Genomic DNA, 26,531 nt, shown 5'->3' with positions numbered 1-26,531 from the left:
ATTAAAGCCGCATGTGGTACATTTATTTTCAAATTTGTTTTTCCATTTACTGGCTGCTTTGTTTTTAAAGACCAGATCAAAATACATAAAAATTTAAAAAAAGCATTGTTTTCTTTCAGGAAATGTGTTTGTGTCTTGTTAGTGTTTACACCACTGTGTAAGGTTCCCTTTTAGTGTAAAAAGAGAAGAATAAGAGAAGAGAACAGAGCAAAACAGTCTAATCAAAACAAGTTACATCAGGCTTGTAAGACGCTATCAGCATTCAGTAAGAATGAGTTCATTAACTTTATAAATGCAAATTTAAATATCATTTGACAGCATGATACGCTTGAAAAATTTAGAGATATTAAATTTTATCAATACCACCTGCCTTATTAATGTGTGTTGATTGTGGCAGCAGTCTTTTTGAATCTTGACCTGTGTGCAGTCTAGCTGTGTTTTCTGGTTTTCTGTAAACAGTATGTTGTGTAATTTGACTGCTCAGTACTTTGCTTTCAGGGTTTTCTTTTTTGATTAAATACAGAGCATTATTTGCACTCATAGTTGTTCAAAATACTGAAGAATAAGCGTAGTTTGTAGCGTTACTGGTATGGGCCCTTTACTCTTTTGATGAAGAGAACAATTTTGTGTTATATATCCTGATATACACTCACATGCCAAAAAATGGGCCGAGCTAAAAATGGCAAAATGTTAAGCTTTTAATGGTCTTAACAACAAATCATTAAACAAACAGATAAAGTAACTTAATGTAGAGTAATTTGTCCCTGATTTCTTCATATGTTAAAGTTTGTAGTAAACGTACATGCATAAAATTTTCCACTCTGCATTGATGGCTTCAAACAGTTAAAAACATTGCCAACCTAGTTTGTGTTTAAGGTGAGATCAAATTTTATCTAAAGGCTTTAAATCTGTACTCTGCTCAGCCCTAAATCATCAGTAAAAACCACTATCTTTTGTGTTTAGCACAGGAGTGTGCATTGGTGGTGTCAGATCAAAACCACCATGCCTTTTGGTATTTTTAACACCATTTGACTTTTACATTGGCTGAAAATGTTACTTCAAATGACTTACAATATAATTTAATTACATTAACTTACATTAAACGTTAAGGACATTTTTCCAGTTCTGAAAAAGTTGCCATTTTGAAGATAAAAATTTGTTCCAACTTTGATGATATATATGTACATCACAGTTTCCATGTCGTGGCTCCGCCCTCTCCACTGTCCTTCCTAGTCCTGCCTGCTTATTAGTGTTTCCTCTAGGGGTTGCACAGACCAGTCAACTTCACTGCCCAGCAATGAGGCTCTTTGGACCTTCACTAAGGGCAAGGTCACCTAGGGTGCACCTAAAAAAAAAAGCTGTGAGATTTTGGGTTCCATATCTCTGGTTCCCTAAAGGCTAGCAATGCTGTCAAGGACTCATTGGAAAGGACATGTAATGCTCTACTGACCTGGCGAGAATTTTAAAGTTGGATTTTTAAAGCCACTTGTTGCAAAGCATTCCCTTCTGTGGTTTTTTAAATTACATTATCAGTGATTAGTTGATGTCACCCTGACTTTCATTATATTACTGTTGACAGTTTCCATCTGTATTTTTTTTGTTACCCCTCGCTTCCCAGGCGTTTTTTGTATGGCCTTTGGCGTAAGTAGCCCTGACGTTTCTCTCGCTCGTAATTTGGTCTTGAGTCAGTTTCTATGTCTGTTACTTTGTGTGTTGAATTTTCTCATGTTGGGTTTGTTGTGTGTTTAAATAAATCTTAAACGTGTGCCTATATGCTGCCTCAATACCTGACTAAACAAACTTATGTTCTTATCATAGCTGTAATTTTACTGAAAACACAGCTTTCCTGCTACTTTTCTAGTTATTATTGTGTATTTTTTCTTGCTAGTCTTTACAGTGGTCACTAACCCCCCATCTGATCTACTTTCCAGCAGAGTTTAGTTGCAACCTGCATCTAACATGCTGCCTCCCCTGCTTCCCTATCACTAGCATATCTGATCCAGCCAATCAATGAATTATCTGGACAAGGTTGGGATTGGAAGGTAGATCTCCCACAGGAAGGTAGATCTCCAGGACCAGGCTTGGTGACCACTGCTTTAAACAGTTCTCCTGGTTTGGCTAAGACCTTTGCACAGCACAGTGTAGTTTTGTTGAATGTATGTACAATTAAAATGACACCCCTGAAACTAGAGATTTTTCTCTCTTCGGATTTCTCTTCTCTCATCTCCTTCATTAACCCCAGCATGTTCCGCAGGGCTAACGAGTGCTCTTCAAATTAGAGGAGTATTTTCTGAGGTGAAGACAGTGATGTTTTATTCATGCCTCCTCTCTATAATTGTCACACCTAATGACTAACATGACTAGCTGAGAACAGCGAGACCAAGCAGCACTTTCTTTTCTAAAGGCTCTAAATCTGGACTCTGACCAGCCCTAAATCATCAGTAAAAGCCATTATCTGTTGTGCTTAGCCCTTTTTTTGCACAAGAGTGTACATCAGTGCTGTCAGATCAAAACCAACACCCCTTTTGGTATTTTTAACACCATTTGAATTTTACATTGGTTGAAAATGTTAGTTGATATGATCTCAAATTAAAATATAATTTCATTACATTAACTTACAATAAAAGTTAAGGGCATTTTTCCAGTTCTTAAAGAGTTGCCATTTTTAAGATACAACTTTGTTCCAACTTTGAGAATATATATGTACATCATGGTTTCCATGTCGTGGCTCTGCCCTCTGCACTGTCCCTGCACAGTCGACTTTACAATCACTCTAGACCTTCTTGAAGTTGTAAATATGTCACAGCAGCTCTGTGTCAGTACTCACTGTAAAACTGAAACAATGTAAACGCTAACATGTCTGTTACAAACTTTAAATGAAACATGAAATGATTTTTTCAAGCCCGTATTTGGCTCCAATAATGCAACAAATGTTTTTCAGGTTGTTTTGGGTTGGGTCTTGACAATGACAAAGGGCTTTTTCCACTTATGGCTTTACCAGCAAGCTGACTGGCTTTGCTTATTGAAGGGCAGCAGGGTTTGGGAGGGTTATTTTAAAAATGTATTCCATTATATATTACTGATTACCTGATAATTGTAACGTAATCCAAAGGATTACTGTATTAAAGTAATCCAATTACTTCCGGGTTACTTTTGGGTTACTTGTCTTTCATTAAAGGCATATAATTGAATTTTAAAAAGTAACCTTTAACCTGTAACTTTTAACTTTTTAACTAGAATAATAGACAATAGTTGACTTAAAAATTGTGCCTCACAGAAAAAGTCATTGTATCTCATATTTAACCAAATGGCCAAACCTAAGTAAAGCAATATATGGAAAATTTAAAACATAAAGATTTTGTGTAACATATTTGTGTAACAGTATAACTATTTTTTTTTAGTTTGGACATGTATACTCAAACTATGAACTTCAGAAACCAAGCTTTGCTCCCTAGGGAAAAAATAGTGATTTTAACAGGAAACAAAATCAGTAAACTGAGACTAAAGCTTTTAGGCTAAAACGCAAGCCATTCATACACTGCTGTCAGTCAAAGTGAAAATACTGAGTCATGTAAAAGGTCAATTAAATTCAATTAAAAATCAAATTAGAAATTAAATTAGGATAATTAGAAATCAAATTAAAATAAAAAATTTAATTGGATAATAAAGTGCTGTTACAGAGGAGGGGACTATTATTCAATGTAGTACATTGGATTAAATGTAAAATGGATAAAAAGTCTACTGCCCTCCTGGACTTCACCTTATTTACCTTATTTATTAAAAATCGTGTTTCCATACCAAAGTCAATAAATAAGTGTTGTATAAATCTGATTTTGAAACAACAATCAACAACAATGTAACGGGGAGCGAGGTAGCGGACGCATGTGCGGAGGTAAGCGACTTTTATTGAGGGCAAATCCAGGGTCGTGGTCAAAACAGTCCAAGGTCATTGAGCCAATATGGAGAGACTGTGGGGCAAACATTACAAAACCAGAATACAATCAATGACATGGAGAAACAAAGCAAACATCAAACACAGACCAGCCAAGACAAAGTGCAAACACAGGGCTTAAGTAATAAAGGGAAAACGAGGGACAGGTGAAAACAATCAGGGGCGGAGTCACGAAACGAGGGGCAGGACTACAGATACCAAAACAAACGCACATGGACAGGACTGGGAGGGGCCAATCATGACAAACAATCATCAATCAAAGGCCATCATTTGTGTTCTATCTGCTAAAAGGCTGTATTGGTTAATAAGATTTCATGTTGGACCATCGTGCTCAGACTTTGATGACCATAATATACAGACACTCCCTAATCAGAAATCAACATGTACTACACATTAAAAAGCTGTGAGTTACAAATAATGACAGTGTGCACATATTAACATTTTGCATTCATCGTTCAAAAACTGTTGAAGAAAGGAATCATACATGTGAAAATGAAACTAACTCACTGCCACTCATGAAATTTTCAGTTAGGCCTTTCAAAAGTTAGATTGACATCCAGTCAAACTGTAGAATGTTATTTAGCAACAAACGAGAAGAGAATAAGAAGTTTACTGCCTGATCAATTGTGGTAGAATCTGGTAGTGTGGAAATCCAAATTTTGGTTCTACCAATAAAAATAAAATTCAGAAATTTCTATAGATTCGCTGAATAAAAAACATGAACTGCTGCTAGATGGGTTTTTTTTCAGAATTCTCTCCGGGCAGCCAGACCACCTCCCTCTCCCCCCAAATTAAAGATTTTAAATCTATGTGACTCATTTATCATTAAAATGATTCATTTCGGTGAAAGACAACAAGTTTGCATTTGAATGTAATCTGGCTGGTGATCGACCTCTTTTTATAATGTAACTGTCATTTGATTACTGCTTCTGTTTTTTTAGTAACTGAAATGGAGTATACACTCACCAGCCACTGTATTAGGTACAGCCAATTTATTATTTGCTAGTAAAAGGTTGGACCCCCTTTTGCCTTCAGAACTGCCTTAATTCTTCATGGCATACTTTCAACAAGGCGTTGCAAACATTCCTCAGAGATTTTGGTTGCTTATTTGAGTTCCTGTTGCCTTTCTATCATCTCAAAAAAGTCTGCCCATTCTCCTCTGACCTCTCACATCAACAAGGCACTTTCATCCACACAACTGCCACTCACTGGATATTTCCTCTTTTTCAGACCATTTTCTGTGAACCCTAGAGGTGGTTGCACGTGAAAATCCCAGTTTCTATATACTCAGACCAGCCCGTCTGGCACCAACTACCACGCCACGTTCAAAGTTACTTAAATCCCCTTTCTTCCCCGTTCTGATGCTCGGTCTGCACTTCAGCAAGTTGTCTTGACCACCTCTACACGCCTAAATGCATTGAGTTGTGGCCGTGTGATTGGCTGATTAGCTATTTGTGTTAACAAGCAATTGAGCCTAATAAAGTGGCTGGTGAGTGTATGTAATGTCATTACATGTATTTCATTACTACACAATCCTGAAGGGCAGAACTTTCCCCACAAACAGATGCCAGCTTTCCCTTTAATTTTTCAAGCAGTCTACTGTCCTCCTTTATAATGTCCCTGACAGAAACATCTGCCCATGGCTTCTGTTATAAGTGAATTTCACATCAGCAAATTTTCCATTTCTAAGTGTGGAAAATGTGTTTAAATCATTGTCTGTTATGAAATACAAGTATACAAATATATCAAATAGAGATAAGATAAAAAAATGTGTGTGTGGGGGGGGGAGGTGGGGGGAGCTGTGGGGGGGGGTTGGGTTGGGGATCTTTGCAAACCAAGATAACTCCAGAGATGATGAGCTCCTCTTCTCATCATCTTCATAGACGGTTATGGTAAATCAGTCCCAATTCAATCAGCCCCTCTTTTTCTCTGTCTTTCTGTTTTTCTGGCTCTGATTGCTCTTGGGATCTATCATGAAATACAGGAACATTTAGCAGAATCTGAACCCTGAGCCGCCTGCGAAACCTCATCGTAGCAGGCGTAACTCACTCTGATTTGGAAAGCCAAAGGTGACTGCCGATGTTTTGTTTCACAACTTTGGGAAGAAAAAAGTGTGGAAGGACGAGACCGAGACGTTCCAAATCTCTCTCCAACTGTTACTGATGGATACATCTGTGGCTGCGGCGTTTAGATAGACCCACGTGGTACTTTATTTTAAAACGTGGTAGATTGTTTCACTTTTATTAAAGGCCTTATCCTTGGCTGTGGCCAGGGTTGGTGTCTGTGTTGCAGTGGTTGCTGGAGAAATGACTCATCAGTGGCTGAAAGTCGTTCTGTATGGCTTTTTATCCATTGCTCAGTCAAGGGACGTGAGTTTTTGAATTCCTGATGCTTTTGCATGGCAGTGTAAAGTGAAGCTATAGTTAGAGACCACTGTCCTTTGTCGAATTTGTCCTTTGTCTGACCAAACCAGCAGTTGAGTACAAGTTTAATTAATTTCTGAGGCAGTAAAAGTAAAAAAAACAAAAAAAACTATTTGACAAATGAGACAATACAGAGAAAATGGGACTCCAAATATGAGGTAGACCACCAAATCTGTCCCCTTTAGATAAACAGTACTATAATTTTTTGAGAGAGAGGAGAAAATCAAGGTCTGCTCTTGCAAAACTCCGCAGGTGTTTCTGTCCACCCTTTGTTTCGAGCGCTATGGGTCTGAAAGGATGTGTAGCTTTAGAGAAGACCTCTCAATCTACCCTACCTTCTCTCTGTAGGTAATATAACAAGGACATGCACCGTGGGCGGCTGGACAGATACAGACTCTGCTGTCATTGCACGGAATTGCGGCTATAGCCTGAATTTAACAGATGAAAATGTGGTATGTAAACCATCACTTAAACACTTTAACTGTACCTAATTAAGGTTCTAATGTTGCTGTGTGTTACTTATGCATGCATCACAATGCAATGGAATTCAGCTATTAGCAGTCTATTCAGACACTATATGAGCAGAAATATCATTAGTAGAAGATGATTAAGATGTAAACAAGTCATATGTGGAATGCTGAATTCTAGAAAGTCAGAATTGTTGACAGAGGTGGTGATGAGAACTGCAAGTCTGAGGAGTTTAGTACCTCTACAAACAGGTCTCAAATCATCGGCCTAGCTTCATACCACTTCATATAGCCCGACAGATATTTATAATTTGTGCTTAAATTTTTTGTTGTCTGCAGCTAAATTTTAACATTGATCTGTTTCATCCAGCAGACGCTGGTTCCCCATCATAATCTATTTAAAATCAGCTGTTCAAGGCAAAAAATAGAGGACTGCGTTCAAGAATCTTTCAAATGAACATTTGATGCAGCATGAACGCTGCAGACTGAATTCCCAACTTAGCTATTACTCTAATTTAGAGTGCTAGTTAAATCTGCCTCTGTGGATTAATTTCCTGACACAGTGGTAGATACAGCATGTAAGAATTAAGAAATAAATGGAATTGTAAAATGCAGATTGATATCCTTCCTTTGCCAACACTTTATTCACAATAACATTAGCACTTGAATATTTTTTAAACATGGTGATGATATAATTATAATAAGAGAGATAATAGCAGCAATAGTAATAATTAAGTTTTTATTTTGTGGCGACAAAATAATTGATTATGAACAATGACAAACACTTAAATGAGTGTGTATGTTAGCCATGATTATACGCAGAAGTTTGAAGACCCTTTGGTCAAATTGTATGTTTTCTATGTTCTTATATACTTCCTTCAAACAACTTTAACAATGGGTGGAGGAGGGCAGGTGTGAAGACGGAGACCTTTAAATTATTTATACACAATGCAAAAACCACTCTGCTTTTCAGCCACAGACAAATTAAGACACGACACTCGCATTTCAGTTCAGTTCAGCGTAGCTTGGCTCTCACGCCTTCACAGGTCTCTTTCTCTCTCTGGGCTCTACCACCTACTGAGGGAAGAGATGACTATAAGTAGGATGGCAGAAACAAGGCAGCTACTTAGCCCGCTGGTTCAGCCCAGCTTCACCGTCCTGCATTTGATGCTCAGCCATGCCCCCTTCTCCACAATCCTCTATGGGGAATTTTAGCACCCATTGTCGAAACTCTTTGGAAAAAGTCAATTATAAATTGTAACATAACTTTTACACAAGTGTAATGTCCCCCCCAGCATGTTAATTACATTTACAATGAACTTTAACAAATTTTGGGTTCACACTTTTGCATAAGACAATGACAAATTTGTGGTTTAAATCATGATTTTTCAAAACAGTTAACGGTGAGGGGGTACATGCATTGCATTCTAAGACAAAATATTCCCTAAAAAAAGTTGGGTCCCACTTTATATTAAGCGTCTCTAATAACTGTGTAGTTACACATGAATAACATTTTTAACAACACTGTAACTACTGAAGATTTAGTCACTGTTACAGATGGATTACAGCAGTACAGCCTGTGTAACTACACATTTAGGTTATCTTCTATTTTGCCTCTTGTAATTACGCAAACATATCTTTTTGATGCACTACAGAGCAGACTTTTTCACATATTACATTTGGTTTACATAATTACTGTGGAATAACTGTGTTGTAACAAAGTATACTAATCACATCACATTAATTGTCATTCTATAATTACCACTCTGTAATCGCACTGTACCTATATGACAACTGAAGTTGCTACACATGTGTAATTACATAAGGTGTACTGCTGTAATCCATCTCACAGGGAGTAAAACATTTGTAGTTATGCTGTTGTTGCATATGCTGTTCACATGTAACTACACAGGTGTTAGTGACACAATATAAAATGGGACCAAAAGTTGTTTTTTTCCCAGATTTACTACTATATTACCATTATTACCATACCACTGTGAAGGGCTTTCTAGATCCGTATGAGTAATAATATGGTAATACTAATGGCAATAAGTTGTACTAGCATAAAATATGATATACTTTTTGATAGAGTAACAGTATTTTGTTAATAGGCAATACAATAATACAAAATGAACATGTGTTTTCCAGCCCTGAGTCTGTGTCTTTTATTTCATCTGTTCCTGAGAGCTTCACTGGTCTGTAGGTGGGCCTACATGTAAAAGTAATAGAACAACCACAGGTGATTATAATACATTTATTTGGTCAATGTGTCTGTGCAGTTGACCACATTACTGTGAAGAACTGATGTTATCATCTGAGGTGAGATGTGGTAACTGAGTAAACAAGATGGAAAGAAGGAAGTTTGCATTTCCAGCTCAGACACCATTTAGTTTTGCTGTAATTGCAGCTGGTAACTGTGTCTGTACATTGTAGTGAGGCAGGCCATTTAAATATATAATAGGTCATAAACAAAGCAGAACAATTAGTATTACGGCTTCAGTACCACATCATTTCAGTGGAACCATTTCGAAAAGGGTTCTACATAGCACAAAAATGTTTCTTCTATTGTTACAAGCATAACATTGTAAAGAAAAACCCTTTCTGGTGCTCACCATGCAAACAACCATTTAAGCATGAAATGGCTCTGGGAGAAACTAATATATAGAAGCATTTTCTTTACTATAGAACCCTTGAAAAACCGTCTTTGTGTACATGTATTTGTTATATAGTCTTCTTCTTCTTCTTCCGACTGCTCCCTTTAGGGGTCGCCACAGAGGATCATCTGCCTCCATCTTGCCCTATCCACTGCCTCCTCTACTTTCACACCAACAATCTCCATGTCCACCTTCACTAGATCCATAAACCTTCTCTGAGGTCTACCTCTTCTCCTTCTACCCGGCAGCTCCATCTCCAACATTCTTTGCCCAATATATCCACTATTCCTCCTCAACACATGTCCAAACCATCTCAACCTGGCCTCTCTGGCTTTATCTCCAAACTGCTCCACCTTCACTGTCCCTCTGATCTGCTCATTTCTAATCTTGTCCATCCTTGTCACTCCCAACGAAAATCTCAGCATCTTCATCTCCGCCACCTCCAGCTCAGCCTCCTGTCTTTTAGACTCCAAACCATACATCATAGCAGGACGCACTACTGTCTTGTAAACCTTCCCTTTCACTCTTGGTGTTATCCTTCTGTCACACATCATGCAATTTTTAAGCTGGTACAACTTGTTACTGTAATATTACCATGTTATTACCCACTCATTACTGCTCTATAAAGAGTTATTTTTCTCTTCCACTCTGAATGGCATGTCTGCATCCATCTGTTCATCTGTGTGTTAACTGTCTTTGTGCTGCTCTTTCAGGGGGAATTTCTGGGCTCGGTGAGGACTGGCTACACCATTGGTCACATCGTGTCTCTGATCTTCCTCATTATTGCCATCTTTATTTTGTGCTTTTTCAGGTAAGACAGAACATTTTGTTTTATGGATAGAAACTGGATTTAATTGTGGCTTTAAGGAAGCGGCGCAGAGAGCACCATTTCCATTTTATTGTTCTCAGCATCGTTGCTGCATGTTTTATCTGTCCATTTTACTGTTACTGTCTTTTAAAGAGGGCATGTTGTACATCAGTGTTCCACAAATACACGCTCATGGGCATTTTGGTGTCCATGTCATGCTGGGAAAATATAATCAGATCTTATACTCTTATAAAATAAACAAATGTACAGTCAGAATTTAAAATAAAAACAAACTGCGGAATCCGAAACCTGACGCAGTTGGGCATGACAAGACAACACACCCATTTACATGTCCCGAGAGCCTCAACTTTGAAACATTTGCATTAGCTAGAAAATATCAGTAGTTAGTCTGATTAATAGTAAGCTAAAGCAACAGGTAATATGTGTACATTTCCGAGATCAGGAAAAGTAGGGAATAAAGGCTAAAACAGCTTGTCATAGTAATTAAATTTCAGCACATGAAGTCAGTTTTTAATTGTAATAATCTTACATGTTAAAAATGTATTTACATTACATACATATATATATATATATTTGCTTCTAATTCTTTGTTTCTAAGAATGTTGTTTTTTTGTTTGTTTGTTTTGCATTTTTTTTTCTTTTGGCATGCAAACTGAGCTTCATTTAGTGTTAGTCTTTAATATTTATTCAAGAGTATTCTGTTAAGGACTCTTATTGTGGAGGTTGGGACTAGGTCCCCCCGGGGGGATATGCATTTGTGAACAGAACAGCTAAGTGAGCAAGAGACGTGAGCTGAGTCAGCAGAGAGCTAGCTGTTAGAGAAAAGGAAACTCTGCTTCTGTGTGACATGGCTGTGGCAAATAACAGCTGGAAAATAAAGCATCATGACTTGAACAAAAGCTGTGTCTCTTTTGATAATGAATGGAACAATACATATACTTTAAATACATATCATTTATATGCTGGCTCTTGCTTAGGACATAGATAAAAAATATTGCAGCATTAAAAATGCATCAGCACGCTAATCACCACCATGGTGACTTAGAGAATGGCTCTTCTTTACCCTGAAATATATTTTACGTGGCATAGAGCTGTTACCAGCCAGTTTTCTGAATCTGGCTCTTTATCTATTAATGGTAGAAAGAATAGAAAGGTCTTTGCTGGCTAAAAAGATGAGGCTGAGCTTATGTCTGTTGTAAAACTATCTTGCAGACCACCAACTTACATCAGCATGAACAAAATAGTGGAAGAAGGGGCCTCAGTGAGCCACGCTGCACCTCGTTTTAACTCACCACAGCTTACGTAGCTTCCTTTTGTGCCTTCTAATGTGTCATAAACTCGAATGAACAGGAAAACCAGCCTTGTGCATTCATACTGTTATCTGTTGCAATACTAGACGAAATGTCCCAGACGTTGCCTGTTAAAATGCACTCTTAACATCTTAAACTCTAAGAGCCCTAATGTGAGACAAAATTTCAGTTCCTCCTTCTCTTTACTACTTCTTCTTTGTAGTTACTGAATAAATAATAGTAGCCACTGAAAAACAAGTCTTAAGATTAATAAGTGAATACATCTTTGGTTCAGGAACTTAAATGATTGCCTAATTAACTAAATATGTAGCAGAAACATATGAAATATATAATAATTATATATGCATGTATGGTAAAGTGAGTAAATATATATTTATGAATTTTGTTCCATGCGCAGAAAACTCCACTGCACGAGAAACTACATCCACATTCACCTGTTCCTGTCCTTCATCCTGAAGGCCATTGCGGTTATTATGAAGGACGTTATTCTGTATGGAGTGGAGGAGCAGGACGACTGCAGTCCTGGATCTGTAAGTGCCTCATCCTCATGTTGGCCAAAAACAGGGACATTGGATCTGCTCAAAAAAAATTCCACATGTAAAAGGCCCCTTTTATACATTTTTGCATTTTGTTTTTGATTCTTGAACTCAATTTATAATATTTGTGTAGTTTTACACTAGAATAATTAGTTCATTTACACATGGTCATATTCCAACCTCTCTTTATCTCTCTCTTTAGTCCAGTGTCATGTAGGCCAATATCTAAAAATGGTTAAAGTTTCAAAAAGTTTGTAAACTCAGTTACTTTAAGGTGCACACTTTGCTGACCTAACTGTTTAATTGTGAACACATGGCTTGTGTAATCTCCACAGAAAAGCACAGACCAATTGAAGTGGAGCCCAGTGCTGCATTCATGTTTGCATTTAAAAACAGGTCATTCCCATAGCGATGTTTGTTGATCACAGTGTGAAGCCATGCAAATGTTGGCACAGTGACAGCAATACCAGTGAAAATTGATGATTATCAGAGGAGAGCTTTTGAAGTGTAAATTGTTTAAGAATTAAAAAACAGAACACTTTGTTCCCTTTTATGTTTTGTTAATATTGGTTTGTGTGGAATTCAACAGTGAGATGTGTGGCATCCAGGACTCCCAAAAAAATCAACATGCATTTTTTACCGCTGTAGTTGACAGCAAAAACTGAACTCTTGACGGAACGTTCTGCTGCAGTCTGCAAAATGTTGTCACTGGTGGTGGCAGAATTTTTCCATTGGAAACATTGGAATATCTGATTTGCTGTTGTCCATCTGCCGCAAATGGGAATGCAGCTTTAGGTCCATTTTAGAGAATTTTTACTGAGTCAGAATTGTTCATAGTGGTGGTGAGAGAGAGCCTCTAAAAGCTCCCCTCACAGAAAGTTATTACATTAAATAGTTATGAATACACTGCCTGATGATGAGAAGGTAAAATGTATTTTTAAAATACATGCCTGGCATTTATGGCATAATAGTCCGCATAGTTGCACTATTTTGCCATCAAATTTACATATAAAACTTATGTAGGTTCACTGGTAGTTTTGGATAGTAAATAAAATGGCTATTTTTGTTCTGACACCAGCCTGGGGAGGGGCCAGCTCACACTGGATGGGAAGCCCAACAAGAGCTTAAAGATACACACAACACCAGCTTTAATTTACACGTGACATAAACCCTACCTGACTTAAACATAGCCTTAATACAAAAGGTCCTCTTACGAGTCCCTCTTTTTAGTCCTCTCGCTGTCCTGTGTGTGGCTGGGAGGCCAGCATCATCTCTGCTCGCACTGGAGAGAGTGCCAGTTTTAAAGAGTCTGTGCTCCTCCTCTGATTTCGCACAGCTGTCCCTGATCAGAGGAGCACACGTCGTGGGATAATCAGGAAAAACCCCAACCCCCACCCCTCCATCACCAAATTGTGTTGTAGATATCATGACTCCTGGTTCTTATCACCACTTCTGTAAAGAAATCAGCCTATTCACATGACTTTGCTTACATACAGTGGGGAAAAAAAGTATTTAGTCACCAACTGTGAAAGTTCTCCCACTTAAAAAGATGAGAAAGGCCTGTAATTGACATCATAGGTAGACCTCAACTATGAGAGACAAAATGAGGAAAAAAATTCAGAAAATCACGTTGTCTGATTTTTAAAGAATTTATTTGCAAATAATGGTGGAAAATAAGTATTTGGTCACCTACAAACAACAAGGTTTTTGGCTGTCACAGACCTCTTCTTTAAGAGGCTCCTCTGTCCTCCACTCATTACCTGTATTAATGGCACCTGTTTGACCTTGTTATATGTATAAAAGACACCTGCCCACAATCTCAAACAGTCACACTCCAAACTCCATTATGGTGAAGACCAAAGAGCTGTTGAAGGACACCAGAAACAAGATTGTAGACCTACACCAGGCTGGGAAGACTGAATCTGCAATAGGCAAGCAGCTTGGTGTGAAGAAATCTACTGTGGGAGCAATAATCAGAAAATGGAAGACGTACAAGACCACTGCTAATCTCCCTCGATCAGGGGCTCCACGCAAGATCTCAGCCCATGGGGTCAAAATGATCACAAGAACGGTGAGCAGAAATCCCAGAACCACACGGGGGCACCTAGTGAATGACCTGCAGAAAGCTGGGACCAACGTTACAAAGGCTACTGTCAGTAACACACTACGCCGCCAGGGACTCAGATCTTGCAGTGGCAGACGGGCACTTCAAACTTCAGACGAGCGCGTCTCAAGTTTGCAAGAGAGCATTTGGATGTTCCGGAAGAGTATTGGGAGAATGTCATATGGTCAGATGAAACCAAAGTAGGACTGTTAGGTACAAACACAACTCATCGTGTTTGGCGGAGAGTGAATGCTGAGTTGCATCCTTTTTCTGTGAAAGGGACCAGGACGACTGGTCCGTGTACATGAAAGAATGAATGGGGCCATGAATTGTGAGATTTTGAGTGCAAACCTCCTTCCATCAGCAAGGGCATTGAAGATGAAACGTGGCTGGGTCTTTCAGCATGACAACGATCCCAAGCACACTGCCAGGGCAACAAAGGAGTGGCTTTGTAAGAAGCATTTCAAGGTCCTGGAGTGGCCTAGCCAGTCTCCAGATCTCAACCCCATAGAAAACCTTTGGAGGTAGTTGAAAGGGTGTTGCCCGCCGACAGCCCCAAAACATCACTGCTCTAGAGGAGATCTGCATGGAGGAATGGGCCACCATACCAGCAGCGGTGTGTGCCAACCTTGTAAAGACTTACAGAAAACATTTGACCTCTGTCATTGCCAGCAAAGAATATATAACAAAGTATTGAGATGAACTTTTGTTATTGACCAAATACTTATTTTCCACCATTATTTGCAAATAAATTCTTTAAAAATCAGACAATGTGATTTTCAATTTTTTTTTTCTCATTTTGTCTCTCATAGTTGAGGTCTACCTATGATGTCAATTACAGGCCTCTCTCATCTTTTTAAGTGGGAGAACTTGCACAATTGGTGACTGACTAAATACTTTTCCCCACTATATCTGTGGATGAATTATGCATATTCTTTCACATAAGCTGCATGAGCAAAAAAACAATGCGTAAAAGAAAGAAGTGGAAATCATTGAAAATGGAAGAGAAAACCAATTAAAATGTTAAAAAAAACCTTCAACTCTTCAATAATTGGCCATTATTAAACAAAATACTAGTTAAACACTTCATTCTGCTCACACATTTGGTAGACAGTTGATCTACCAAGCTTGGAGCAATTTCATTATCACAAGTCGGAATGCTGCAGAGGGTAAACAAATGTACCGTGCTCTTTCACGAATTATATTTTTATTGAGCCATTCATTAAAAGGATGTCTGTAGAACTTGCTTGCTGTAGCACTCATAGCAGAAATGCTGTATTGATGAACAAACACAGCATGCAAGCTGTAGAGGTAGTATATGTGTAAGGTCATCGTGTCAGCTAGAGGGGTATAAAGCCCCCCAGCACTGGGCTGTGGAGCAGTTGAACTGTGTTCTCTGGAGTGATTGAGCTCCATCCAGTATATTTGGGATGAAATGCTGTATTGATGAACAAACAGCATGCAAGCTGTAGAGGTAGTATATGTGTAAGGTCATCGTGTCAGCTAGAGGGGTATAAAGCCCCCCAGCACTGGGCTGTGGAGCAGTTGAACTGTGTTCTCTGGAGTGATTGAGCTCCATCCAGTATATTTGGGATGAAATGGAGTGACTGATCATCCATCATCAGTATCTGACCTCACTAATGCTCTAGTGGCTGAATGCAATAAAATCCTAACAGCATGTTCCAACATCAAGTGTAAGGCCTTCTTTATATGTTCCATAGCCCATGGGTCTAGCCTTTAGAGCTCTCTTTCAAATTTTCAGTCTACACACTCACCAGTTAAGAGACTCATCTTGCTCTAATCACCATGATATTTACTTTAAGTATTAGCCTTGCCCCATATTAGTCAGTGATTTCCCAGGACTGGTGCTTGCTACGCTCATGTTTTATCTAAAGGGTATGCAGTCAACCTGCCAGTAAGCGCTTGATCATCTGTTGTACGTCATATCTGGCCTACTGACTGCAAGATAAACGATGTGGACGGTGATGCGCTGGAGCTTTAAGAAAGGCCTGTCAGTGTGTTTGAGCTGAAACTACATGCTGGGTGATTGTAAATCATTGATTGGTTAGTCTAATACTGTAATCCTTTCTTCTGGAAATCTTATGCAGGTCTACTGCCTGCTATTATTAGCTGTCTGCTGCTGCTACCTGCTGCTTTAACCAGTAAACAGTAAGCTGAGCAACTACTGGCTGATGTTCCACTGTTACATGTTGGGTTATTAAGACCTCCTGCATTCAAATTGTGTGTTAAACCTTTCTGGATGGCTTTTTATGATTAAGATTAAGTGTCCCACAACGGGGATATTTCACCTCCACAATCTAACCCATTCGTGCAGTGAAACACCACATATGCATCAGCGAACACACACACTAGGGGGCAGTGAGCACACTTGCCCTATCCACAGTGGTTAGGTGCCTTGCTCAAGGGCACCTCAGTCATGTACTGTCGGCTCAGGAGATCGAACCGGTCACCTTCCAGTCACAAGGCTGGTTCCCTAACTTCCAGCCCACAACTGGCTCATGATCAGTCATAGCTGGAAGTTTGAACACATTGGTTCAATCCCATTTCTTATTTTCACCCCTATCCCTTGATTTCAGGTGTCACCTTGCCTTTGGAACTGAGCTACTAGGGATGGATAGTGGTTGACATCTTCCCTTACGAAATGGGACCCTCAAATAAAAAGAACATTACTTCATTAACAGGCTACTAACGCTGCTCTGTAGGTGATACTGCCAGTCTGCAGTGATAACAGAGGATGGTATGCTGGGCTTTTGTCACATTTAGGGAATCATATGCCCTCAAATGGGCAATTATTTCAATTATTTATTATCGCCCACCCTTAATTTTTTTGTGATATGAAGCTGAAGTCAGCTGTTCGCCAGCTTCTTGTGTGAATTTTGTTGTTCCACCTTAAACGGTGCAGTAGTTCTGATGCCTGAGGTGCCAGAATGTAACTGCTGCACCATTTAAGGTGGAACTGGAAATTAACCTAGCTAGCTACTAGGACATCAGCATACTATTAGCAATTTTTTATTCTTGTTATGAAGTAAATGATCATAATACACTAAAACAACATTAGACTAAGAGAATACAATAGTTATACATATTTTTTTAACAGAATAAATACTCACATTTGAAGGTTTCTTTGGTTGCTTGCGCAGCCATCTTGCCTTTTTTTTATATCTCCATTTGGAGTGAGCCTCTGAAAAATCTCAGTATCCCTAACACTTCACCCTGCCCCACTATCTTAACAAAATTGGGACACCCTACACCCTAAACATGAATGCACAAAACAGAGGGGTAAGGTCTAACTGGTAGGGGCGTGGGGTGAAATGGGATTGGGCCTTTGAGTCAAATTACATGTTTTTCTGAAGTGAAAGTAAGCTGTGGCATCATGAATATGGCCTTAAAAGACATGTATATATTGTGTGTTATATATTTGTTTAGTTAGAAATCGCATAAATTTGAGTGTTTATTAAGTTTAACATATTGGAAAAAAATTAAACATGACTATGCAGTGTTGGGACTGTGCTCTGAGACTAGATACTGAAATCCCAATAATGTTTTGTTCAATAACGCTTACTTCCAGGCAACTAATTAGCTGGCTAGCCTTTTGTGAAACACTAATTACAGAACAACAGTGTGAATGTACAGCTGACAGTTGACTTTCTTTACAATAACTTAACTTACTATGGTTCTGAAACAACTACAAACCATTTTTGGTAAACAAATCTCTCCATTTCAACCACTAAGATTGTAATGTTGCCCTTAACAATTTTGTAATAAGGTAGTACAACATTGACTGAAAGAGGTCTTTTTTTTTTTTGCTTTGGAAATTCCATCATACAGTGCTATGTGTTATATCTCCAACCATATCTCATAGTCCATTCATATTTATTACTATATTTACCTCTGCAGAGCTGACTTGATGCATCTCACTCTGGGACAAGATATACAGCAATGTGATATTAATAACACATTTGTGTCATCAGATCATTTTGTCTCATATTCACTTAGTTTTTCCTCTACGTTTTAGTGATAAGAAAAATCTGAAATAAATCCCTGCTGCTCTAAAGATATGGAAAATGTATTACTAGTTTTTGGAAGCTGTGCTGGCTGTCAAGGAGGAGAACAGAGACTGGCGTTATACCAGTAAGGTGTTTAAATTTTTCAGAGCGAGAGGGTCTTATTTCATTCAAAACCTGTAGTGGAGTCTCTATGGTTTGCACTCACAGTTAGATTTTTCTGGAATCAGTGAGAGAAGTTCATTCTCTGTGAAGACCTGGAATACGAGAGGCAAACGTGCCAGCATATAAAAGGAAAATCCATCTGCAGAGTGACTGAATCCAGCTGTGGAGGCCTAGAGCACAGTGCAGTTTAGTGCTACCCTTCTGAGGACCCCCTCTGGCTATTAAAGCCATTTTATTTACAGCGATTTTATTGCATTATGCAAAAACGTTGGTTTTTATTCTTGAGAGATAGCGTATGTTCTCAGAGTCATCTCAATAGCTCAGATGAACTCTCTTACTCTGTAATAAGTCACTGACTGTACACAGAGGAATTAGGGCTTAAGAATATTTTTGGTCTTTCTTCTGTAGCTCTGTTTATGAATTTGACAGAAGCAAATAATCAATATTTATATAGATAAATATGTATATAGTACACCTCCTTGTATCTACACACATTTCCAGTTTATCAGCTCCACTTCTGTTGGTGCAATTTGTAATAACAGTTACAGACTGTAGTCCATCTGTTTCTCTGCATACTTTGTTAGCCCCCTTTTATCCTGTTCAGTGGTGAGGACCCCCACAGAGCAAGTTCTGTTTGGGTGGTGGATCATTCTCAGCACTGCAGTAACACTGACGTGGTGGTGTTAGTGTGTGTTGTGCTGGTCTGAGTATATCAGACATATGAGTATATCAGAGAATAGTCCACCAACCAAAAATATCCAGTCAACAGCATCCTGTGACCACTGATGAAGGACTAGAGGATGACCAACACTAACTGTGCAGCAGATGTGCTATCGTCTCTGACTTTACATCTGCAAGGTGGACTGACAAGGTAGGAGTGTCTAATAGAGTGGACACAGTTTTTAAAAACTCCAGTGTGCGCTGTGTCTGATCCACTCAGACCAGCGTAACACAGACTGACACACCACCATCATATTAGTCTCACTGCAGTGCTGAGAATATAATACCTGCTCTGTGGTGGTCCTGTGGGGCTCCTGACTACTGAAGAACAGGGTAAAAGTATACAGAGAAACAGATGGACTACAGTCTACAATTGTAGAACTACAAAGTGCACCTGAGTGGAGCAGATAAAACGGACAAAGAGTGTAGAAACAAGTGGCCTGTTGGTGTATATTATAGTTTAAAATCTGTATGTTGCACATGAGAAAATTAGAATTAAACAACTGTAAGAGTTTATTTGTTCAGAAAAACACCAATATTACATTCAATACATGCAAATTACATTAAAACAATTATTAAGGATTTTATATGTCATTGTGTTTGTTTATCCATTTCCAAATCTCTCCTCAAGGAAGCTCAGTATTACTTATTTCTGTCTAATCAGTACTTTATTATTTTAAATCCGATGTGCTGGTAATGGACTTTAATAAATCTGTGTGATGGTGATGTGAGGACAAATGTTCATTTTTCTATCAGTATTTATAACTTTAACCTGTCCAATCTTAAAACCAACCAGTTTCAGCTGTGTCCTCCTGACAGACACTACTCCCAAATAGTCATTTACAATATGTTCCTCATTAAAGAGATGCTAATATTCACACAAGCAATTTGCAGAAACTCACCTTACTTACTAAGATGCAGAAGAAATGGGACTCCTAACAACCTTTACCTATAGACCTGGTAGACCACTGAAACTGTCTCCATTAGATAAGCAGAACTTGAAGCTTTTACCTTTGACAGAGTAAAAAATCAAGCTCCACTCTTATGTCAAGAAGCTGTTACTGCGGAAACTCATAATAAAAAAGAAGAAAAGACTAGAATATCAAAACCAGACATCTGAGATGTGGAGGTTTTATGGACTTATGGAGCCTAAATTTATAATTTGAATTACGTTGATTGGCAGAAAATTGCTGGAACCAACTTCCAAGACTGAACTTTGGAGGTGGAGAAAAACGTCCCTGCGGATTTCTTTAAAACTGAAAGTGAATCTCTCAAACGGAATGGAAAAAACTACAAAACATGCTGTATACTTTATAATTTTGATTCTGTGTGAAATGTTTTGGATGGGAATTTTATTTGTAAAAAAGTAATGAGCAGACTCAACATCGAAATGTTTCAATCAAGCACCATTTTAGCTTCAACTCACCTGTTACTCGTCTAACTCCAAATCACCTGTAGCTCTACTGTCTGAGGTCAAAACTGATGACTGTGCAGCTTTAGTTTGCTTTCCCCTCCCCTGAAACAAACATTATTAAGTCACTTGCTGGGACGATGTTGTTTTAATGGTTTATTGCTAGCCTTGCTCTTTGAATGCTGCTTAATCAAATGTTCCTACATCCAGAGGCAATGGCTGTGCAAACCTGTGTTTGTGAAACCCTTCAGAAGCTTTGGAGAGGTTGCTAATTGTTTCCCTTGCTAGGATCTGTTTGCCCTACACCAGACAGCGGCGAAGCCTGCCGTGTCTGGTTTGGTTTGGTCCTCATGTGTTGTCTTGAATTAAGGCCACAGGGATCGAGTGAAGTGTTTAAATAGCTGCCTGCAGTTCATCCACAACAGCAACTTTCTTTTGCTGCAAATAGGTTAATGTTTTAAAGGCCTCTATGTGCGTGGAGTTGTTTTAGTTAGTCTACTGTATAAACACACTTTGCTTGACCATAGAGCAGTATGTCGCAGTATGTCGCCTGGACACAGCTTCTAGCCAGAACAATACGTCATGTCGGTCACAAAGATGATGTGCAAACACTCCATCTGCCCTGGTTTCCCCCATTTAACCACTCACTTAGGCACCGTTCAGCACGTCAGGCCTGATTAAAGAGCACTACAAAATGTTCCATGTAATACTTGGACCTTATGGAGGTCCTTATCAAATGCAAATCTAAGTGATAAAGGCTAAATTTAGAGAGGAGTGGTCCTAGAAATGACCTTTATACTAAGAAATTGTAAGTAGGAATTGGCATTTTTACAATTTTTGCTCTTATGTGTGCTGTTTTGCTATATTTTTAAACCAACAATGTCCAAATAGGTCCTAAAACTAGAGATAAATGCATTTGTCATGTTATTTTCTATTGTTTTCATGTTTACATTTGTCAGTGTGCTTTCACTACAATACCCAGCATGCATTATATGTTGTATAACCACTGGGAATCCCTGTGGTGTCAACCAATCCGGACTGCTAGCCTAGTCACTGATCTATAGGCTAATAAATATAACTAGCATTCCTCAGTCATTGAATAAAAACTTGAAGAAAACAGTGATTCCATATTTACTCAGCACAAAATAGACAAAAGAGAAGTTTTTTTTACTTTTTAGCCAGAGAGAGGTGAAGTGTCTCGCTAGCTATCTACCATGTTAACTTTAGCTTTGGTACATAAACCCATAAATGCCATAAGTGGACCTTAGGGAAAATGAAATACAAGACAACTTTAAACATCCATCCATCCATCCATCCATTATCTAAGCCGCTTCTCAACATGAGCTCTTAAAATATTTTGCCTTTCGAATTTTATTTTTACTAGTATTGCCTTAAATTTTTACTTCTGACTTTTGGACTAAAAGCTAAAACAAACATGCTAATCCATTCCAATCTTCAGTCAACATCAGCCTTTATCGGAATCACCAGAGCATTCATTAAATCTGCCTTCTTCTGCCTTCAAAGCTTTTATCTGTCATGTCTGTACCTCATAAATATGAGTAGCATATCTGTCAGTCATTTCATTAATTATGCAGAAAGAGTTGACAATAAACAGGAGTTTGTGTGTTGTCTTTGTGTAAATTCACTTTAATTGAACTTGTACTTATCTACCACTTTTTCTGCCAGAAGAAAAACACCAAAAAATAAAAATGTCCTTATTTTCTTTGTTATTTTTCTACATCAGAGCACATCAGATTCACTTTGCATTAACTTTCTGAATATAACGTTTCTGCCCTCTCCTGTAAAGTTACCATTTAGTAAATACTTTAGTTTATATATATACATATATATATACATACATACACATACATAATTAGATGTAGTTCTAAATGTAAACCAAGCCCAAATCCTGAAAGACATTTTTCACTGTTTTCACTGTTCCAATCTCCAGTAGTGGCCTGCTTTACATCACTCCCACTGACACTTTGCATTGCGCATAGTGATATTAAACTGGCATGCACTGCAAAGTTGTTGTGCAGATGTTGCTAGTACCTACACTCTCAGAAATAAAGGTACGAAACTCACTGGGGAAATATCACTCTTTTCACTGGGGTTGTACATCCAGGAGTGCGTCTCAGTACCTTTTGTCAGGGAACATAACTGTACCATAATCCATTAAAATGATATGTTCTAAGTTGTATTAACTCCACACACCCCGTCTCAGTGCCCATATGGTGATTTTGTGTGGTCTTCCACTTCAGGCCTGTGCTGTTGATGCTCCTAGACCAGACGTCACTAATAGGCAGACTGCGGTCCGAGTCTGGACCCAGATGCTGTCCTGTGCAGATCTGGACCTATAACCGATAAAGAGAATTATTTTTAAAATTAATTGCATTAATTATTTTATTTAGGGTGGTCCTATTTTAATCGCCATAACTTTACTAGCACTTACAGTACAGCTTTAGTGGCCCAGGAAACTCACACACAAATCACGTGTTGTGAAAATCACACGTGATGCTACTCAGCCAATCAGATCTCTGCATTATGATGAGCACTGAGACTCGATTGAGGGAGGGAGGGGAGGGAATGAGGCGAGAAACAGCAGTCAGAGAAGAAAGTGAGCCAGGTTATTTCGCATGTTGTGCTCTAAAAAGACAAAACTGACAGTAAATATTGTTGAAATATGATTGAATTGTACTTTATTTGATTCAACGTTCAGTTGTTGATTGTATAAGATGTTTATATAACTACTACTACAGTTTACAGTATATGGCACTGAAACACAATGCAAGTTAGACACTATGATGTTCTGGACCTTTGCTTGAGGAAATTTTCTTTGACTGGACCTTACTGAATTTGAATTAAAGACCCCTGTCCTCTTTTTCACAATGATAGATCTTACAAATGACTGTGGTAGATCTATAAGGTCAGAAATTTTACAAACTACCTTGTTGGCAAAGGTGGCATCCTATGACAGTGCCACATTTGAAGTCACTGAGCTCTCCTGTATGACATATTCTACCTCCAGTGTTTTGTCTATGGAGATTGTGTGGATGTGCTTGACTTTATACCTCTATTAGTTATGTGTGTGACTAAAACACATAAACTCAGTGATTAGGAAGGAGGGGTGTCCACATACTTTTGAGCATATAGTATATTTGGTTGACTCCTGAATGAACAAGCAAGACATCTTAGGAAGAAAACAACGAATACATACAAGCCTGCCGTTAATAACTCAAGTTTCATTTCCCCCAAGAACCCCCCCTCTGCAATGCTTTCCATTGGACTTGCACAAGGTTTCCTTCCTTCTGTCCTGGACATGCAGTAAAAGCTAATGACTTTCTCTCCGTATAAACATGCAGAAAACATGCATCTGCTGTGTACACAAGTTCAGAAGGTCAGTAAACATCGCTTACCCAGATGCTTTGTTTATTGCAGGTGGGATGTAAGGCGGCAATGGTGTTCTTCCAGTATGGAATCATGGCCAGTTTCTTTTGGCTGCTGGTGGAAGGCCTCTACCTGCATGCGATCCTCGCTGTCTCCTTTTTCTCCCACAGGAAGTACTTCAGGTGGTACATTCTGATTGGCTGGGGTAAGTACGAGCACACAAATCATCAATAAAATGCCTGATTTATAGTTGTTGTGGCTTCTCAGCTTCACTGTGTTTAAGTGTTGGAATGTCCAAGTTCAGGGAAGTTTGGGCAACTTCAAAAACATTTTAAGTTGAGGAAATATGAACTTTCTGCTAAAAGTCATTTATTGATCATCATGTACTGAAGGCTACTCAAAAAAGCACTGAAAATTCCACAGGACTCCATAACAATCATAAACAAAGTTTAGGAATGTGATAAATGGAATTATAGCAGCATTTTAAAAATGCACCATATTTACACTAAATCTCAAGCCGACTGATTATTATTTAGGGCTGTACAAAAAAATTGATAAATGCTGAGGAATCTGAGTTTTTGGGACATGACTTGTTGATTTTCCAAGTAAAAAAGTTGAACACATCCTCCCACCCCCAGCCAACCAGCCACATATACTATTGTTGGATAAATTCAACAAAGAAACAGTATCTGTGTATTAAAATGTGCAATCATCTGTACAAAAAAACACAACATGTAGTTTGAGCAGGGGTGCCCAAACATTTGCATATGAATGTATTCACTCAAAACCAGTGGCGTGTTTGGGGAGGGAGGCTGGAGAAGCACCAGCCCTCTCAGAAAAATTACTGACCACCGTGTGGCCCCCATTGAAGCCGCAGTTGATTGGTTTTGGTTTGGTCATTTTTCAAAAACATACTGTACTGCTTGAGAGCCCTCATTTCAGTTCTCTCAATGCGTTCAATGAAAAAGTGTTATTTTCACATATTCAAACTCTCATTGTCATTTTGAAGTAAAGGTCAAGTTTTCTTCATACTGCTGCCAGAAAAAGAGAAGGGAAAAAAACAGCTGACATGTTTCTCCTCTAGCTGGCAGGAATAGCCTTCCAAATAAATGTAGCCTCCTGCATTGTGGCATGACTTGTTCTTGCTTAAATATCGCATCAAAACGTTAGGCATTTTCACTGATCTCCTTCTCATCTGACAGTTCTGTTATATGGGAGGTTGATAAATGACATGAAAATATAACTTATAGTTATTAAACTTATAGTTATTTCCACTGGAAATGGTTGAAGTTAAAGCAGGAGAGGTAACAGTTTTGTTTGCTCTTCGTCTAATAAATGTAGGGTACAAGTACTCCACTCGTTCTATCGCTCAGGTGCCTGAAGCAGTTAAAATAGAGGTGGAACAACATGTCAGAAATACATCATGATACTTCAAGACATTTCTGCAATGTTTATATATTATGATACTGAACCACATTTGAAAAAAGCTATGAATTCATTGATTTGTATTCACCATTACACACACTGTGCCGCACTAAACTCAGTTAAGCAAGACTCCTTATTCTCTTTTTGTAATCAAACTTGCAGTTGGGTAGTGTTTTGATCATATATTGGGAAAAATAAATGTATAACATGTCTTAGCTTGTGCACAGGCCACATTTTAAGTTTTAAATTAAGTTTTAAAATAAAAGGCTCCCGAGTGGCACAACCATCTAAGCGTTGGCCCTATCATCAGAAGATCGTGAGTTCGATCCCTGGTGATGCTACAGCCGTCCGTAGCCGGGAGTCCAAGAGAGCACAATTGGCCTCGCTCTCTCTGGGTGGGTAGGATGGCCCCCTTCTCCCCTCATCACTCAATGAGATACTAGTCAGTGCAGGTGTCTATTAGCTGATGTAACAGATCTGGCGGTTGGCACTTTCCTCCAAGCGCGTTCGGCCGTCCCTTGACGTTGCGTGAGCGGCAGTTCGAAAAGAAGCGGTGGCTGGTTTCACAGGTCTCGAAGGAAGCCTGTGCTGCCTTCACACTCCTGCGTTGATAGAATCATGTGATTGGGGGAGTCCTAACTAGTGGGTGGAACTGGAGACAATTTAATTGGGGATAAAAATTGGGTAAAAATGAAAGAAATAAATAAAATAAAATTCAGTGAATAAACAATAACTGTGCTTCAAAATATGCATACTTGTATTCAACATGATGATCATAAGAGTAAACCCAGATTTTACAACTCTGTAAAGCTTCTTACTCCTATCCATTAGCAGCAATTCCAGTAACATTGTGTGCATGTGTTTGTGTCTGAAATGTTAATAGGAGTCCCTGCGGTCTTCATCATCACATGGAGCATTACGAAAGCTTACTTGCATGATGTTGGGTGAGTCACTACATTTTCCTTCTTTTAAAGTCAGTATGTTTACATGTGCTCTACTGTATGCAAACATTTCATTCTCAAAGGCAGTTCCTTACACATGTCCAAAGACAGTTTACCCAATCTTACCCAGGCTCGATTATGGGTTTTTCTTTCGTTTAGCATAAACAAAACAAATGTAGTGT

At 38.7% G+C, this 26,531-nt stretch overlaps 1 protein-coding gene across 2 annotated transcripts in view; it reads left to right on the top strand.

The window, feature by feature from the left end:
* The window catches only part of vipr1a (vasoactive intestinal peptide receptor 1a), a 66,754-nt gene that overhangs the window by 31,319 nt on the left and 8,904 nt on the right, over positions 1 to 26,531 (top strand). For both annotated transcript variants that reach the window (XM_017711356.2, XM_037530865.1), the window contains exons 4-8: positions 6,724 to 6,827; positions 10,210 to 10,307; positions 12,033 to 12,165; positions 24,035 to 24,188; positions 26,292 to 26,352. In XM_017711356.2, the coding sequence (XP_017566845.1) occupies positions 6,724 to 6,827; positions 10,210 to 10,307; positions 12,033 to 12,165; positions 24,035 to 24,188; positions 26,292 to 26,352 (550 nt within the window). The remainder of the gene's footprint in view (positions 1 to 6,723; positions 6,828 to 10,209; positions 10,308 to 12,032; positions 12,166 to 24,034; positions 24,189 to 26,291; positions 26,353 to 26,531) is intronic.

Source organism: Pygocentrus nattereri, chromosome 19 (assembly GCF_015220715.1).
Source record: "Pygocentrus nattereri isolate fPygNat1 chromosome 19, fPygNat1.pri, whole genome shotgun sequence".
NCBI classification, from domain to species: domain Eukaryota; kingdom Metazoa; phylum Chordata; class Actinopteri; order Characiformes; family Serrasalmidae; genus Pygocentrus; species Pygocentrus nattereri.
The sequence above is the reverse complement of the archived record's forward strand: the minus strand, read 5'-3'. Positions and strand labels throughout refer to the sequence as shown.